At 35.2% G+C, this 19,859-nt stretch overlaps 1 protein-coding gene across 1 annotated transcript in view; it reads right to left on the reverse strand.

Annotated features, from left to right (window-relative positions):
• Window positions 1-773: 773 nt before the first annotated feature.
• The window catches only part of LOC149551654 (thioredoxin-like fold domain-containing protein MRL7L, chloroplastic), a 56,466-nt gene continuing 37,380 nt past the window's right edge, over window positions 774-19,859 (reverse strand). The window contains exons 4-5 of the mRNA XM_089787166.1: window positions 1,511-1,622; window positions 774-1,221 (exon numbers count right to left, since the gene is read on the reverse strand). Coding sequence (XP_089643292.1) covers window positions 1,103-1,221; window positions 1,511-1,622 — 231 coding nt within the window. The 3' untranslated portion in view covers window positions 774-1,102. The remainder of the gene's footprint in view (window positions 1,222-1,510; window positions 1,623-19,859) is intronic.

Here is a 19,859-nt window from a genome sequence, read left to right on the forward strand (position 1 = left end):
TTAAAAAAATTCTAAAAATGAATAATGATTAATAAAACAAATTCAAATGCTGGTGGCTAGGAATGCTACAAAGGAACAAATCTATACTCTTTCTAATTTTTTTTTTATTCATTACGACTGTTGAAAATCATCTTTCATTATTATAATAATATTATTTAAGTTGCCCACTGAATTGAAGATTCCCAAGACAATCTTAAAATTATATTATTTATTTGCTTTATTTTTCCTCTTGCTTAAGAGAAGTAGAAATAGGTTGGAGTAGCTCTCATCTACTAAAAAAATCCAAGATGCAACACATTATTAAGTAGATGCCAAACAATCTTTCAAATTTCAATATTTGTGTAAATTTCATTTACCGACTCATTTTTATATAGCATTCACAACATTAGCTGGCTCATTCTACTCTGAAATGCAGCTTGATTCCACTTAAATAATTTTGATCATAGCCAATGTTCAAAGAGTTGAGAAATTACGAAGAGGCCATAAATATAATATCATCTGGTCCAGACTGTTTACAAGAGATTACATGTGACAATATAATTAATTTGAAGAAGCAAAAATGTCAAAACAATTTTCAATAAAAGTAGATTTGAGAATCACTAAGGCTTCAGTTCTCAAAGCATGAAATCCGGATTTTCAGCAAAGAATGCCATGATTCTTATTTTCCACCACGAGATGCTTTCTACTGATAGCAATAAAACTGGGGCAAATATTTATGATAAATTAAAAAAACCCATGGTGAACACATCAGAGAAACAGATCATTGCCAAAAATTAAACGAAAACTCTTTTAGTATATGACGAGTCCTAAATAATGGCATTCAATCAAAAAGCAGGACCTCATAATCTACAATGATGTGAAGCATATCTCTAACTATACAAAACAAAATATTTGACTTCTCATCCATGAAATGAATTTACTGAAGCCAATGAGACTTGCACGGGCTAAAATGGTAAACAATTGCCCATAGTTGATTTTGTTACCATTACTTGTGGATAAGCCTACTAAACATCCTATTTTTATCCCACAAAAAGTTCCCTCTCTACAATCGTGTACAAATTTAAATCAAAGGTGAGCATTCCCAAGTACTCCATTTACGAAATCATGCCAGACTAGGAACTTTCTCTTCTACAAATTTTGTAGATTTTAGGCATTCGGGTTGGCTAGCTCCATAATAGAAGTAGGCCATTATCTTGGCTAACTCATCTGCTACAAGAATTCCTGCATTTGATGATAAAGGAGCATTAGAGATATAATAAAATACCTTAAAAATAGAAAATGGCAAAATTAAAATCAATAAAGATCAGTCGGATAAAATGAATATGACATGAAGAATAATAAAGCACAATGAAGACAACCATCCCTTTTAAAACTAGATATGAATAACAATGATAACAAATGTAAAAATAAAATGGCAGTGCTTGTTCTCAAAAAATCGGAACATATGCAGCGTCTACTTAATTGAGCAAATGTAGAGATAGCGTATAGAAAAAGGAAATACTTTCCACACCTTTTTGACGATGCACTAGCTTGCCATCTTTTATAAAAATGACTACAGGCGTTTCCTTAACATTCAATAAGGATGCCAGTTTGGTTTCCTCAGTAGCATCAAACTTGACTGCCTGCAACAAAAGCATATTTTAGTTTCAATGCCAAGTGATTGCTTGGGTTTTTAACCATGAAACATATGCACGATACAATGCATTCTATTCCAAAAGGCAAATATATAAAGGACCAATCTAAAATTCTGAGTTCAGATATATTTATGGCAGCAATTTAAACCCTGTATTTGCCATTCCAATTGTAGACACCTAAATTTGATTACACTATTTTAGTAATCCTATTTAGTTATCTAAAAAGGCATTATTAATTAAATTTCTATTTAATTAATCCTTTGTCATCCCCTAGTTGATTAATTTAATTAAACATCTATAGTCCTAATTGATAAATCAAATAATCTATTATTTATCAATTAAATCTTATTCTTCTATCTAATTCCAAAAATCCCCATTTATTAAATAAATCTATTTGATAAATGAAATCCTCAAATTCAAAAACCCCTAACCTATCTCTAATCCTCCATTTAGCCTAATCCACCCCATCCACCCATACTAACCAAGCTTATCCACTAACTCACGCACCCTCATTAATGCCATCCACTTGCACATCTCTAACATCCCTAATCTAATCCTAAACCCAAGCCTAATCCACCCCCTAATGTTGTCACATTCCTTAAACAAGTTTAAGACTTTCCTAATCCAAACCAAAGTCTCCCCTCAAAAAACCCAACCACTAAGTCATGAGTGCTCTTACAAAACATAAAAGACTCTTACAAGCCCACTCATGACTCTTACATCCATCTTCCACACTCTTCCCTCTTCCACACTCATTCCTCTTACATCCCTCTTACATACTCAACCCCACTCATCATGACTTTAACCAACCCTTTACCCTACCCTCTCACACTCATCCTCCTTGTGACAAGTGTCACCTTCCCATTGGTGCTAAACAAGCACAATCCATGTGCTCTCCTTTGAGTGCATCCTAGCCCTCCTTAAGCCTTCATCCATCCTTGCATCTAAGCCCTCCATCCCTCTACCCCTTAGCCTATAAATTGAATCCCATCCCAAGCCATTTCATCAACAATCTTTGAGCTAAAGTTACCATGCTATTTTGAGAACCAAAGCCATCAACCATACCCTTATAATGCCAAATTGAGAGCTCACAAAGCTACCAATTTACCATTACCCATCTCCATTGAAGCAGCTTTTGAGCATCTTGAGCATACATCCACAGCAAAAGGACACATCTACAGAATCAAGAAAGCATGGAGTGCTTTTTCTTGTGAGGTTTGCATTTCTTGTTTTCTTCCTTTGTCTAAGCATATATGTGAATTTAGTTTTTGGTTTGTGAATGTTTACTTCATTTGTTAATGTTCTTTGCATACTGATTCTGGTTCTACACCAATAGCAAGGGATGCATTCAGTAAATCAGTGCTCAACCACTTAATGAATTTTATTGATAAAAGCAAGAAGTTACGAGAATAGGCGTGTCCAACTAGTGGTGCCAAATGTTTCATTTTTGATCAACAATGATTATTTGAAAACAAATAATGGAAGAAAGTTGAAATAACAGAAATGCATAGACCCTATGCCTGGCCTGCAGGCAAGGCTGTCAACCTCAGACTGACAGTTCTCAATGGGCATAAGAAAACTGATCCATAGATAATTCCTAATTTCTAATGAACTTGAATTCGCTTCTAATAAATACCTGTGATGAATATTTGCACAGACTCCGATGTCAGATCCAAATGGCACGATTTGCAGGAAGTGGTATGGTGCAAGGTGAATGGTACGGTTAGCTTAGGAAGTTGCATCCCTTTAATTTCTGCTTCTTAAGTTGTCATGTATCTGCTTAAGGATATGGAATTCAATGTTTGCATTGAAAACTCTTACCTCCATGGTTAAGCCCACTCTGCTTGCAACCCCATTTGCCAAACCTTTAGTAAGTTTTGTTCCTAAAGCCCCTTAAGCTCATCGACTGATAAGTATGAGATGTTTTCGACAAGTCAAACTATGAGATTGCTATCAGGATTTAATTGTGCAGATTTTTGAGTCAAACTCATTGACCCATGTTTCGTGAGTAGTGGTTCGTAAGAGCTCATATCTCATGAAAATGAATGGAACACTAGGCACTAATTGCATCTAGGTGATGCTCACAAAGATGAAGTGTCAGAACTTCGTGGAAGGTCACCCATCCCAGTATTACACCAGCTTGAGCACACATAACTACACAATTTCGTCCATGATTAAGCACACTCTACTTGCAACCCCATTTGCAAACTTGCTCGAGCACACATAACCACACAATTCTCTCCATGGTTAAGCGCACTCTACTTGCAACCCCATTTGTAAAACCTTAAGCAAGTGTTGCAAACAAAGTGGGCTTAACCATGGAGGAAACTTCGTAGTTAAGTGTGCTTGAGTTGGAGTATTATTGGGATGAGTGACCTCCCAAAAATTCCCAATGCTTCACCTCTGTGAACATCACCTACATGCAATGAGAGCGAAATGTTCCATTCACTCTTGTGAGAGCTGGGTTCTTTTGAACCACTACTCATGAAACTTGGGTCATTGAGTTTGACTCAATAAACTGCATAATTGAATCTTGATAGCAATATCACAATTTAACTTGCTATGCAAAATATCTCATAATTATTAATTGATGAGCTTAAGGGGCTTTCTAATGAATGGTTCATAATGCACAACACTTGCTGAAGGTTTTGAAAATGGGGTTGCAAGCAGAGTGGGCTTAACCATAGAGGAAACTTCGTCGTTAAGCACACTCGAGCTGGAGTAGTATTGGGATGGGTGACCTCCTAGGAAGTCTCGACACTTCACCTCTGTGAGCATCACCTAGATGCAATGAGTACTAAGTGTAACATTAATTCTCATGAGAAATTGGTTCTTGTGAACCATTCATTATTCATGAAATATTGGTCAATGAGTTTGACTCAAAAACTACATAGTTGAATTGTGATATCAATATCACAATTTCACTTGCTATGGAAAATATTTGTACTTATCAACTCTTACTTCGCTCAAGGCTTACACTGTTCAAGGCTTGGACTTATAAAACTTGCAAGGCTTTCCTAAGTTCTTTAAAACATTGTCAATCTACTCTAGAAATGACACCTGTTAAATGTTGAAGCAAAAAGAGACAATCTCCATTTGCAATGAGGTGATGGTGTTAAAAGGTCACAAACAGTTCCTCTTTTTGCCACCATCTCTACTCGTACTCGCAAACATTGGAGCCATTTTCACTTAGACAAATAGGAACAATACCTAGCAAAAGGAAACAACTTAAAAATATCAATAATACCTAGCAACAATTTTGGAAGCTCTAGTTTTGCTTTTATTTAGCTTAAATAGGATCATTGGCAACAAGAAGTGCAACACTGGACAACCTTTAATGGTTGTAATGACCCCAATCAGGCAACCTTTAGAAATAGGTGATTCAAAAAGCATGTACAAGCTTAAAATAATGAATTGATGTTGTAATGCCAAAAATTTGATTTTTTTGGCTTAGATATTTTTGCTTGATTCATTATAAATGGAAATAGGTCAATACGAAAAATATATGAGCATGGATATAGTCTCTAATATAGTTGATAGCCTTGTGCATAATCATCTATGTAGCTGGGGAAAAGTCGAAAGAATTTTACCTCATCCCATACGAATTTGATCAGAATAATAGCATTCACTCATTCCAAAACAAAATTCCTAGATTTGGAGCCAATGCGTACTCAACAAGGTTGACTTGGAACTCGGATTTTGGATCGACCTCCTCTAGCATGATCTAATTGGAGTCATTGTCCATAGTTTTCCATTTGAAGATAAAGGTTGTAATGAACAAGTACTAGATCATTCAAACTCTCCACAAATAGTCTATTGTGCCTTTTTGAGTGAATGTGCTCAAACATGCTCCAGTTGCACACAACCTGAAGCATTGCATGGATGACTTGATATGCAAATGAAAACTCTCTAAAGGTTAGGTATTTTAGGCCCAAACATTTTCCACCATCTATCTAAGGTAAGAAAATGTTAATAATATTTTTTTTTGTCTCACTTCCAACTTTAAGACTAAATTATAAAATCAAATTATGCACAACATATATTTTTACTTGTCTACAATTTTGTGCGAGCAGATTTGCACTCCTAGTGTTACACTTGTGTGGATGTTATTTGAGATGTTTTACTGTTAATGTTTTACATTCTGCAAGTTGATTACTATTGGGACAATGGACTACAAACTACCAAATAACTCCCCTTGTGCATTATTGAATGCCTCTAATCCTGTGTAGTGTAGCTTTGATATCAATATCACTAGTAGACATCCTCTCAAACACTTATAGAGCCTAGTAGGAACCTCCTCATCTTACTTGAAATCAAAGCAGAAATGGTATGCCGGATTTAGGTAGTAAATGGTTCCATGGATGGCTTGTGAAGCTAAAGGTGTCATCTCCTCTGTGCAAATCTAATGGCCTCCATGGCCCTATATATGCCCTCATATATGTAAATCACAGCGAGCTTCTCCCCATCAACTACTTGTAGAACTACTAGGGGCTGAGTGACTTGCAAATATTGTGAAATAGTAACAGTTAAGTGTGAATGAATATAAACTAAATTGCAAACAAAAGGAAACTATGAATATATATTAAAAGTAAATACTAAAACATAACGTAGAACTTATAAAACATTTACTTGCACGATCTATGCGCAAGGGTCCACAAAGCTAGATCATAAAATTGCAACCTCCTAGATAAATCCCTGCATTGTTTATACCATTGGTTGAGAAAGTGCATTCCTCACCAACGAACACGCACCTCAAAGTTGTCTTTGACTGCATCAAGGATTTTAATACAAAAAAAATTGAGACGAATCTTGTGATTCCGAGATGAGCCAACTCCTTTTGCCTTGTATATTGCCTTTGCTAAGGAGCAACGCATGATTATGGATAACTTGCAATTTTTTTTGGCCTTATCAACACGTCTTGACCCATTGAAGCTTGCCAATATCCTCCAATATGAGGTCAAGACAATGGGTCGCATATGGAGACCAAAAAATGCTTGGTTGTCTCTCCATCAGAAGTTTACCTACAGAAACATACCAGTTTACTTGCTGAAACATAACTTCTTACATTGTTTGAAAACTTGAACTATATTTTCTTCCCCCACCATAATGACTTCGTCAATCACCTCACATTAGGATGTGGCACTTTTGACATGTGAGGAAGCACCAATGAACTTAAGGAACATGGTGAATCCTAAAAACAGAGTAAAATCAATAAATCGTAAACTACAAAAGTCAAATATTAATCACTGATCAAACTCAAATTATTCAATGCATTGAGGGAAGTAGAATGATCACCTCCATGGAAAACAAGAAAATTTAGGAGTGTTCCTATTGATGCAAACATTTGCCATGATGGTGCAACCCTTTTTGCTCTAGGACCCTCGTAGGTCCTCAAAATCAACTTTTATATCATCAACTATTTCTAATAAAAGTGGTCTACTTATCTCATTGTTAGATGGGGCTATAAACCATGCCCCACAAAAGGTTATGAGATCTATCATACCTTGCCAGCAAGGAGACTTGTCACAAATGGATTGAATAAGATAAGTATGTGTATAAAAATATAAGAATACATTAGACAAGGCAAATTATAAATTTAAGATTTAAAAGAAACAAATAAAAAAGAGTTACTTGGCTGCAACAAATGAAATATTGTAAAAGTACCAAAGCTTGCAATTTTTCTTTTGGCAGCATCATGGAGCTCCTTGTTCTATGACATGCTCCCAAGTGAGGGTTGTGAACTAGTAGTGGGTGGCAAAAAACAATTGTCCAACCTAGACTTCCAAACTCTAGGGCCAAAGCTAACAGTGCCACTAGAAGTAGAAAAACTAGCACGAGTAGAAACATTACGATGGGATGGAGGCATGAAAGAACCCTCCCTAACACAACCTACAAATGCAAATAAATGGGAACCAATACTTGCCAACTCCTTTGTTTGCCTCTTCTACATTTTTCCTTTAATTGTTCAATTGTTTCTAGTGCCACATAGCATACACGAATAGCCTCAGGAGGTGGTAGTAGACACGATTCAATATCATGGTTATATATCCTGACAGTATGGTATTTAAATCTATTGATGCCCCTATGAGTAGTTTCTTTACAAGATTTACATTTACTCATTTTATTCCGCGAGGAAAATCTTCAGCATATATCCAAGCCTCATCCTTTTGACCTAGTTTCTTAGCCTTTGGTTTAGGTGGAGTAGGAGTTGACACTGGAAAAAATATAGTTTTCAAAATGTCAAGGTTGTTGCAATAAGACAAATAACAAAAACAATTTAACATTTGTGCATTGTGTTTTATAAACTAATACAAAAATATAGGGTTTGTGCAAAAAAATGTAGGGTTTTTAAAACTTTTCAATATTTTAGTCTTGATTATTTTCCTTTCAAATTCAAAGTCAAACTTCAAAGTTCAAAGAAAAAACAATCAAGAAATCCTACATTTTTGTAGGAAAAAAATTGTGGATATATATTTACAAATTTCTTCTAAAAAATGTAGGGTTTTCTGATTGTTCTTTCATTGAAGTTTGAAGCTTGAAATTTAAATTTAAAAGGAAAAGATTCATCTTTAAGAATTGGGAAGTTAAAAAAAAAATGAAGATTATTGTTTAGAGAATACAAAAGAAACAAAAAATTGATAAAATTTCATTCTTACCTCTTACAACAGACCTGAAATGAGATGAGACCTCTCTGCAATTGCTGGTATGGACTTTTTGATGCTCCAAATGTAAGTATTATGCTGTCCCAATGTGATTTATTGAAGATTTTAACTCTTCCTCCTTGTTCATTGCACTTCTATGGACTCCTTTTTTTTTTCTTAACTCATTCTTTTCTTTTCTTGCCAATAGAATGATATTCAGTCCTTAGGGTTGAAAAGAACAAGCAGAAGAAAAAAACATGAACTTTATCATTTAATATTTTTTTTTTCAAATATCATCGACATTAGCCAATTTACAAGTGAGTTCGGTGAGACGACAAGTTTTTTCTCAGACTCAGCTGAGTCCGAGTTTGGGTGAGTCTAGGAACTTTTTTCCAAACACCACTATGATAAGAAATGTAGGAAAATATTCTTGACCACTCTATTCCAAACACCACTATGATAAGAAAGTAGGAAAATATGCTTGAGCATGGAGCATCATAGATGAGTAGATAACCACTCTAATTTCTGGATGGACAAGTATATCCATGTATCCAAAATAGCAAAAAGAAAAAAGAAGATTTCGATTCACTCATGTTATGGTTCATCACAGGTATGTGACAACAAGCATAAACTTAAAGAAGAGAAAATATAGATTTAGAAATGAGTTTAGAAAAAAAGTAGACAGACACTCATCAAAAATCGCAACCAAAACTAAATTGGTGATTACAAAATAGATGATGAAATATGTCTTAAGCAAACAACAACAATGGCTTGAACTCAAAGTGTTAATATGTGTTTAAGTTGAAAAGGCTTGAATCTCCCTTGGTTGAGTCATGTGAAAATGGTTTGGCTGCTTGAAAAATGTTGGTTTGGGTCGTGCATGCAAATAAGGTTTTCCTCTTCTTAGTTTCATGAAAATGGCATGGCTGTGTGAGAAATGCTTGTGCATGGTTTTCCCCTACCTCCATCACATAAAAAATGTTCCTCCAAATGGTTGCAAACACATTACTTGTTATTTCCATTTCCCTGTGAGTCATAATGACCTGGCAGATGAGTTGAAGTCCTAAATCTTGCAAGTTTTTGCTGAGAATACCGTTGCAATTTTCTCATAAAATTGCCTGCAAGTGACTTGCCTGGGATGTTTCCTTCTGTGTGTGCGCAAGTCATGTGAGCACTCACAAAGTATCACAATATGGTCTAATATATCTACACATTGACAATAAAGTAGGGAAATTTTGTTAATTTGAAAGTTGACTTGAGTATTAGTTTAGCTCTATAATTTTACATTAAGGTTCTACATTGCATATAATGAACAACTTCTCTTTTTAATAGGCGTCCTCTTAAAAATGACATCCCAAAAAATCCATTTCAGAAACATGTCCCAAGCAATTCCTTGTTCTCTTCTCCCAAAAACTTGTTGAAAATAGGTTGCAAGTAAATCAACACAACTATTTAAAACCAGAATTAACCAAGTGACTCTTATTCTATCATAAATCACAACAGACAAGTTTCATATCAAGCTACTTTAAACATAAAGGTAAACCCTTTGCATTATTGTGTGGGTGCTCTGCTATAGCTTGTTCGTAAAAGAGATCACAAGCTTTAGTGATCTTACACATAGTAGGCAACTAAAATCACGGGCCTCTGTGAGCTGCGAATTCCTTTACCTCCATCAAATCTGAGGACCTACTCAATTTAGTTGACAGTTTGTTCTTTCTTCTTCATTTTTGGGTTGAAATCGGTCTTTTTATTTTTGAAGTTGATTCTCATGAGGAAGGTCTGTCAAATTTACACTCCTACTATCTAGATACAAAATGTTGATAACTATAAGGAATTTTAATGGACTGATGGCAAACCACTTTATAATGTGAAAACTAGGACGGTTTATAGATCTTAGCCTAGTGGCAACTCCATTACTGAATTTGTTAATAAAATTGGAACTTAAACGTAAGGATAAACACTGGTAACAAAATTGGAACTTAAACGTAAGGATAAACACTGGCAAAGAATCTTTAAAGCATTATGGCAAAACACTCTTGAGCCCAAAAAGGCTTGCTTCAAGAAATTATTCATATTGCAGAGATAACCATAGAAAACAAATTCTTCTAATATTGAAATATGTAACATACGCAAGAAGCCTGAACCAGAAAGACATAATTTCCTTGAACATTTATCCAAAGGAAATTTGGAAAATGGTTTGTGATGGTTTAAATAATTGGAAATATATAGGGGGCATTGATCAGAAGCAAATTCTTGCTGGTACTGTGAATAATTTGGATAAAGAATACGATTTGTTTTGGTTGTGATTTTCAAGATATTGTGGAATATATGGAAAGCGAGACATGAGAGATGTTTTAAAGGGTTTAAGAAAACTTACCGAGTCTATGAAAAGACCCATATTCTTCAGTGTTTCTGTGTAGGTAACCTTAACAGATAGGCTTGAAGTTGTCAGTCACCCCATGGTCTCGGGTTCGATTCTGCCTCCGGGTTTAACTGGTGAGAGTGGCTTGTGTGCTGTTGCTCTTCACCCATGGGGGACTAGTCTCGCCCTAAGCTCGCATTGGCCGCTGGTCATCGCTGGGCTTAGGTTGCGGGGACACCTCCATGTATAAAAAACAAAAAACAATGGAGGTTTCTGTGTAGGTAAAGTATGGCAACCGTACCAATGGAGCATTTCTGTGTAGATAAAGTAGGGTAACCTTAACAATGGAGTGTTTCTATGTAGATAAGGTATTATGGCATAACCTTAACAGTGGAGTGTTTCTGCGTAGGTAAAGTACTATGGCATAACACTCTTGAGCTACGAAAGGCTCGCTTCAAGAAATTATTCATATTGCAGAGATTACCATAGAAAACAAATTCTTCTAATATTGAAATATGTAACATATGCAAGAAGCCTCAACCAGACGGACATAATTTCCTTAAAATATTTATGCAAAGGAAATTTGGAAAATGATTTGTGATAGTTTAAATAATTGGAAATATATATGGGACATTGATTGGAAGGAAATTATTGCTGGTACTGTGAATAATTTGGATAAAGAAAACAATTTGTTTTGGTTGTGATTTTCCACTGAGATATTATGGAATATATGAGAAGTGAGACATGAGAAATGTTTTAAGGGGTTTAAGAAAAACTTACCGAGTCTATAAAAAGACCCATATTCTTCAGTGTTCTATGCAGGTAACCTTAACAATGGAGGTTTCTAAAAGTAAACATGGTTAAATGTGGCCATTCAACAAAACTGGGAACATCCCCTTTTTACAGAGCTGCCTGAAATCCAGATGAGATATAATGGACCAAGTTCCAACAGAGACACTAAAGTTGGAAACCATGGTGATGACTTTGTAGTGGAGGTGGTGAGGTCAAATAATGAGGCATCTTAGATCAATCCACCATTGGACTGGAATGGGATGGATGACTACAGCAGTCCTAAAAACTGTTAGTCTTGGGTGTGCTTTACTCAATTTCGTATTCTTGTAACTTAAATCTGACAGTCCAATATACCTGTAGCATGAATATCTAACCCTACATGGTATCATACAGTCCTAAGATACTCATTATGATGTATATTTTGTTAAACTATCTATAATACAAAAATAAGAACCAGAATTCGAGAGATGTCCATGAAATTTTAAATAATCAGCCTTGAAATTTGTGTTGACATTTTTATTTTTCTAACAAACATTTTATTGTGATCTTCTTCCTTCTTACACAAGTTGATCTTGTAGCTTGTGTTGGCGCTATTGATGTGCATTTTGTGACCAAATCAAAATGCAGGATAAAACACTTTGTATTCTAGAACGAAACACCAAATTATAAATATCAAACCCTCTCTTGAATAAGAGGCTTAGATGCTAGACAATGTATATGATTGTGTGATCAACTAAGGGAACCTCAAGGTTCCTTCTACTCATGGACTTAACTCAGTTGTATGATATGATTTGTTGGTAATCACTTGGGCACTTACACTGTTCATTCAGTGGACAAACTATCAACTTTCTCATGCAAATAGTTTGGCAATGTAAGCTCTTCAACTATTTCTAAATAAAAAAATTGCAAATAGGATATTGTTGGTGAGGTGGAGTAAGCGCAAAGCCTGCATTGCGAAAGATTGTCAAATCTAGGGTTTTTCACGGCAAACATCACGAAAATGATGGATATCTCCCTCCTTAGTGGCGCAAACATGCACCCTTGAGTTATAATACCCGATCTTGCTTTGCAGGGAGTACGAAACCTATGCGGATGTTTTGCAGAAAATGCCATTGCAACCACGAAATGTTGATTAGGAGACTTGGTAAGCTGTTTTTTTTTTATGTAAGCAAAAGCCACACCCATGACCGTTTTCCTATTTCCAAGAGTGTGGTTGGTATGGGCGGGGCCCTTTAAAAGCAATCTACTCAATCCCCTCTCAAAGTGGTGTTGAGAGAAGATTTTGCTTGAGGTTGCAGAAAATGAAGCTTTCTTAGATAAACAAGGTTTGACTGGTAGAATCAAGGGTTTCTGACCAAGTCTGCTTCAACTTCATCAATGGATTTCAAACACTTGGAAGCCGGTCCTCAAGGATGACATTCAAATTTATCCCTGTGCAAGATTTTTTTTTTGTGGTGGCTTTTGAAGATATCCAGGATTAGCAAATAGTTCTTTGCGATTACTAGTAGGACTTTGAGGAGTGCTTCCTGATGCTGAAATCTTGGCATCCATCCTTTGACACAAATTCTAATTCTTTCTCCACAATTTTGATCTGGGTGAGACTTCTGAATTTACCATTACAGTTTTGGTTTAATTCTTGTTTTAAGGTAATTGGAAACTCTTTAGGGAAACTTTTGGGTGTTGACGAGGGGTCTTCAACAAACATTCACACAACATATGCTTGCATTTTGGTTGAGATACACATCACCATAATTTGGTTAGCAGATCCATGACCATTCTCTTTCCAAGAGTGTGGCTGGTGTGGGCAAGGCTGAGCATTTCACAAGCTTGGTAGAGAGAACAATGGTGTAAAAGAGTTACAAAAATGACCTAAATGGACCTCCACCCTTTAAAAGCAATCTACTCAGTCCCCTCTCAAAGTGGTGTTGAGAGAGGAGATTTTGCTTGAGGTTGTAGAAAATGAAGCTTTCTTAGCTAAACAAGGTTTGATTGGTAGATTCAAGGGTTTCTGACCGAGTCTTCATCAATGGATTTCAAAGAATTCAAACACTTGGAAGCTTGTTCTGAAGGATGACATTCATATTTATCCCTGTGCAAGGGGTTTTTTTGTGGTGGCCTTTGAAGATATCCAGGATTGGCAAATAGTTCTTTGTGATTACCAATGGGACTTTGAGGAACACTCCTTGATGCTGAAACCTTGGCATCTATCCTTTGATCCAAATTCTGAGTCTTTCTTCATAATTTTAATATGGGTAAGACCTCTGAACTTACCATTGCAATTTTGATTTGTCTATTGTTTAAAGGTAATTGGGAACTGTTTAGGGAAATATTTGGGCGTTGACGAGGGGTACTCAAAGAACACTCGCATTTTGGTTGAGATGCACATCAACAAAATTTTGTCAGCAGAGCTCTCTCTTCAAAATTCTGGCAAATGTTGCAACCAGAGGGTAGATAAATAATGTTTCAATTACAATACTACCATAGAGAAACACAAAGAAAAGACAACGAATCAAATACATCAATCATAGTCGTTTGATAGCCACGTATTAGATAAGCACATCAATCAGTGGCAGATAATGCCTATACAAGAGCATAATCATTGTTGTGGAATATCATACCCACGATCTATCCATTATTTGTTAATACTAGCATCCCCATCAAGAGTGATGTATTGTTGATATGATCCATATTACGAATCAGAGCATTTTCAATCAACAACTGCATTTCACAGAGATTATTCTTTCCAAATAATATAATCTCGTCTCGAATTTGCTACCCAATGGGAATTAGAGTGGCCATATACACAGTTGACTATATTGGTTACTAAAGGCTGAGTAGGTGACCATATTTATTCAAGCCAGCTTACACACGGGAGAAAGTAATTCTGCAAGTCTGGACACAGAGCTTTACGGGGAAGAAACGAATATCAGACAGTGGAAATATGAGTCAGCTGTGTGAAGGAGATAGGGGTCAAAAGAGCCAGCGATCACCCTCCTGATGCATAGTCTGCAATCTACGGAAGATCAAATTTTAGTTCGCAGAAAATATATCACAAAGATGAAATGATATCTTTCCATAAGACCCACGTGTAAGCCAGAGGGTTGGACAGAGAGACATATCACGCACAGTAATACAGCACAATATCATTGTGTAGAGTATGAATACATCGAAATACATGATGACTCAATTTCTTGTATATTCTCATGGTTTAAACACAAAAGTGGAAGGTGTCAGCTAGTGGGAAATTTGGAATAATTCACTACAATTAAGATTTAAGACTTTGATGATCAATGGTACCATGACAAACCAAAACAAGGATGATGATCTATTGTGAAGATCAAAATAACACTTGTCTCATTTACCCAAACGAGCATAATATAATCAAGGATCAAGAGCAATCAACGACACTCAGGAAAATAATTAATTAATCGATGAAAACATCACACAAATTACTATGGTTATTGGTCAATCATTAATTAGACAAACCTTCTTATGTCTACTTATATATTTATTATATATATAATATATATTAACATTAATATTGCCTAATTGATGATTGATTAATTTATTACCATAGAGACATGTCTCTTCTATGGATATTTATATAACCTTCAAATCTGCATTTGGAACATTCAAAAATAATGGCAGTGTTTTACATTTGCAGCGATCCTTCCCTCTACAGTTTGTAGCCCCCATTTTCGGTCCCTTTTCATTTCTATGTTGACGGGCTTGTAGATATGTCATCGGGGTTGTTTTGCTTTAGGGATGAGGTCCCCTCTATGTGGCCTCACCTAGTATAATCCAGGTTCAGTTTTTCCTGTTACTTTGTGATTTAATTCCAAGAGAGCTGCCCTATATGCAGGTATTAATCTACCGAAAAAAAATAAATTGTTGGTGAGATGAGACTTTACCTAGTCCTTGCTTTGCCTAATCAACTATGCAAAGGAGGGTACCTGCTTCTAAGGATGCATGTATGATTTTCATATTATCAAATACTGAATGATGATACAATTCAAATGAACATTTCCAATTGAAGTTGAATGCTTACAATAATTTCAGACCAACCTTGCACTGCTATTTGCAATCAATAAGTACCAAAACAGGCAAACATAGTTTCACCATAAGTATCTGTTAAGGGTTATGGATCCATTTGGTGGGACTTAGTATTTGTAGTAAGTCAATGGATGGTGCTGATGGTCTTAGATGAGTTAGAAGAGTTGAATGACGCTCTCAGTTTTTATTTCAGCTTTTGGTTTGGGCTCTAAGAAGCGTCTATTTTTAGTCAGTCACCCTGTTAGGTTCATTCATCCTTTTTTTCATCAGAATCATTCATGTGCTGTAAAATTTTGATTTTCGTGCTTTTCTCAAGACAGGTGAATTATGATTATTATTTAATTAAATACGGTAATGTCCCCATTTTTTTGCTAGCATTAGAGTTTTGAGGGATTATTGTGATCCTCGTAGGCTAATTATTCTAGATAGTGGGTCTTTTGAGGTAGAGGCTCGGTTATGGGAGGGTCTTGTCTTCTTCACAATTTAGTATGTTCATCTTTGTTTGATTCAGATTGGACTTCATTTGGACATAGTTTCATGCACCTACTATTGACAACAAGTTTGGTGATGGTTGAGAGGGACCCTTCCTAATTTAGGAAAGTGCATTTGGTTACATGGTGAGATAATAGGTGTGACTCCTGTTTTAGACGACATATTTAAATGATAAGTATTTTGGGAATTATTATTATTTTATTTAAATCAATGAATGGTTTATTATAAAGTTATAATTTAAGTTTATAAATTTACATAAGTTGAGGGTTGAGTCATCATTGGAAGGGGATATTTATTTAATTAATTAATGAAAGCCTATGCCAAGGTATTAATTAAAATTTTAGATTAAATAAATATCATTTTATATTATTACGAATTCAAATATGCAACCAAAATAAAAATTTGCATTCAAGTGAAAAGTGTATGGAAGAAGCTATTGGCCGTTCGTGCGCTGAAGAAGATTTTGGCTTTAATTGTTAAAAAAGCAAGCCTCTAGCTTTGATTTATTTACCTCTTGTTATTTTGCATTTTTATTAATATGGTGAAGAATTTGAAGGTTTCAGCATTGGAAACTTGGAGAGGACTGATTCCTCCATTTGGGTTGCAATCTGATTTGGTAAAGGCTTTGGTGAATTGTGCTTGAGGTCTGAATTCAACCTGCATTTTGGAAGCTGAGAAAGAAGGGTTTGTGAAGAATTGTTACTGCTACAAATTTAGGAAGAGTTTGGTTTATAGGTGTTCAACTGTGCATTTATTTATGCAATCAAAGTCATTTTTGTAACAAACGAATTTTCTTTATTAAAAAGATAGAGCTATATTTTGAATTAAAACAGATATGAAAATAGTACTTCAACTAATTTACCGAAGTAAACATCTTTAATTTCATTTCATGTGAAATTAACAGAATTAACATCCAAACTAAAACAACAACCAACTGAAATAACTGATTTCTATCATAATTACAGAAATAATTTAAATCATTATCATTAACTCTATGATATTCAATAATCACAAGAGAAAGTAAATGCATAGTAAAGAATGGTAGAAGAACATACAAAATCTAACTAGAGTGTCTTTTAATGGTTGTGCAAGCCTCAGTTTCGGATAAGAGGAGAAGCATTAGCTTAGGTTTAACCTCCCAACCACAGACCATATTTATCCCCACACAATCTTTTGATGAGAAACACCCTCCCTACCCCGGGGCTAGGCTTGAAGCACTATTAGTCCAGCCATCTGAGCAATACCAATGTTTAGAATGTCCACTTAGTAATAGACGGGCATGTCTAATCAACTGGTGCCACCGAAATCTTGTGATCTATAGAAAGCAAGCATGCCTTTAATGACCTTGGCCAAGTTTTAGATGGGTTTCTAATACCCAATCACCACCACTCGACTTGACAACAAGGTAAGTAGATTGAACATGCATGAGCTTATAGAATGATTTTTTTTAGAAATAAGGTTATCATATCAATTCTGATTCCAGTTCTTTGTTTTTGCAGAACTTCCTTTCAACCTCTTCACCCTCTCTCTTGGCCATCCAGCCAGGGTGAGTCTTGGGTGACTGTTCATAGAGGATATCAATTCATTTGCTGAAACTCAGCTGATAGAAGATAATATTTAATACTGGCATGAAGCCGTCCTTGAGACTCAAAAGACCCCTCTAAAGAAAAATCAAAGGATTATAGTTCAGAATTAAAAGACAAGCTGATTCGAAAATAGATACATAACATGACATATTCATTTGGTTTCAGACTCAACATGGTTAGATAACTTGATAAGTTTGACTGAATGAACTATTCGATAATCCTACTTCACTTCACAGTCAAGCATTGAACAAATAACATTGGAAATCCTTTAACTCACTTGCATCTAGATTTCATCCGGCTCTTAAAATTTGGACTGTCAACAAGGATTTCAAAATACTGGGTCCCTTTGATAGCAAAAACAACAACCTCGGGTTTGCTTCCAATGTTAGCCATATGAAAATGAGTAAGAAAAATGAGAAGGAAGAACAGTGAAGGAAAGTAGTATCGATCATAGCAACAAGACACACTATCAAGCTTTTAAATGTAAAACAATATAAAAGGCTTCAATTGAAGCCGTGACTCTTGATGATAGTTATAAGAAAAGATTATCCGCTTCTTGGTTCACCAATTCAAAGAAGGAAATCGCCAAGTGTACTCATCATCTCTCATAGAAACTTATAATTTTAAAAGAAAGAATTCAAAGGACTCCTTATTAAAAGAATAATATATATATATATATCAGTGTACCACGGGGACATGTCCCTATGGTTTTGCGGTCATACCCATACCGGGGATGAAACGGGGACAGATTTTGGCCATCTCTTGACTTGTCTCATTTTTGGCAAATTCGGAAACGTCCTCAAAATGGCCAATTTTTTGATAGAAAACTTGGAGATGGTCAATAGTACCAAGGACGGTTTTGCCATCCCCTATCTGTCCCTGAAATTGCTGGCCATCCCCTTTTCTCCAACCAATCTGGTAAAGGAAAAATGCCACCCATAATTCATTTTTTTAAAATTTTTTTTGTCCAAGTGACCCGTAGTCGTCTTAAAGACATAATAAAAATATGCAACCCATGTTTGGTCCATCAAAACACTAACTCTGTTAATCATTATTAGATTTGACGTACTTGCTAAAAGGAAGAGAAAAAAACATAAGTGCAGTAGCAGCAATGAGGAAAGATTGTGTTCAGTGAGGAAAGATTGCATTTAGTATTTACTAAATATTTTAGTTCGACTTCTCTTTATTTCATTCTCAGCATGATACTTGGAGCCTTTAGGTATTTTGATTTTTGCTATATATGTATGTGATATTGTTATAATGGAAGTACATAGTATTTGCCATTTGATAATATTCCATGTATTGATCTTCTAAAATGTCTACAGTGAATGGTTTATCAATGTTATGATATGCATATTTGATTTTTGTCTCTATATATTAAAAAATCCTCTATTTTTTTAATTGCCGTCCCTTGAGGTCCTATCCTCTAAATTTTGGCTTTGACTCGTACTTGAACCGAAAACACGTCCTTGTCCCAAAAACTCCGTGGAGAATAAATATATATATATATATATACACACACACACACACATTTGCACATATGTATATTATTTTCGAATGGTGTCATCTTACTATTTTTGTGTCCTAGGTTAAACCTATTAGGATATGCATATCTACATACATGCATAATTGAGAGAATATTTTATCCTCTCTCTCTCTCTCTCTCTCTCTCTCTCTCTCTCTCTCTCTATATATATATATATATATATATATATATATGTTAATAGAGATGAGCTCGAATAATTTAATACCATGGTACCACCATAACTTTATAAATATATGCATTTATATATATAATGAAATGATGAGAATACCAACATAAATCATTTAAAGATACAATTTTTTATTATGTTTAAATATTTAATGTTTTATTTGTTGTCCAAGTAACTCATGCGTGTTCAATTATGTACCCTATTATGCAGTCGCTAGGTCCTTACCAAGGTAGTTAGAGGTCATAGCTATTGATCGGATAAATGGACTAAGGCTGTGCTCCACTCCGTAGATCTTGTTAAGCAATGCTTCCCCCCTTCGTTTGCTCTTGCAACCACCCGTGCAACATTTTCCACAATAATAACAAGTTCTCCATGATAAATCCATACCAACAAATTAACACAAATAGTTGTAAGGAAAATACTTAACTGCCATCATTCAGTAAAGCTAACTACCATCATTAACATATGACAAGTAACGGCTAAATACCATCATCAATAAACAATTTTACATTACAATTGATAACCGAATTCATATGAAACAACGGTTACATATAACTACCCCTTTCACATGAACAAGGAAAAAAACA

This window comes from Cupressus sempervirens, chromosome 6, assembly GCF_028749045.1.
Source record: "Cupressus sempervirens isolate cs-2001-9-10 chromosome 6, ASM2874904v1, whole genome shotgun sequence".
Lineage (NCBI taxonomy): Eukaryota > Viridiplantae > Streptophyta > Pinopsida > Cupressales > Cupressaceae > Cupressus > Cupressus sempervirens.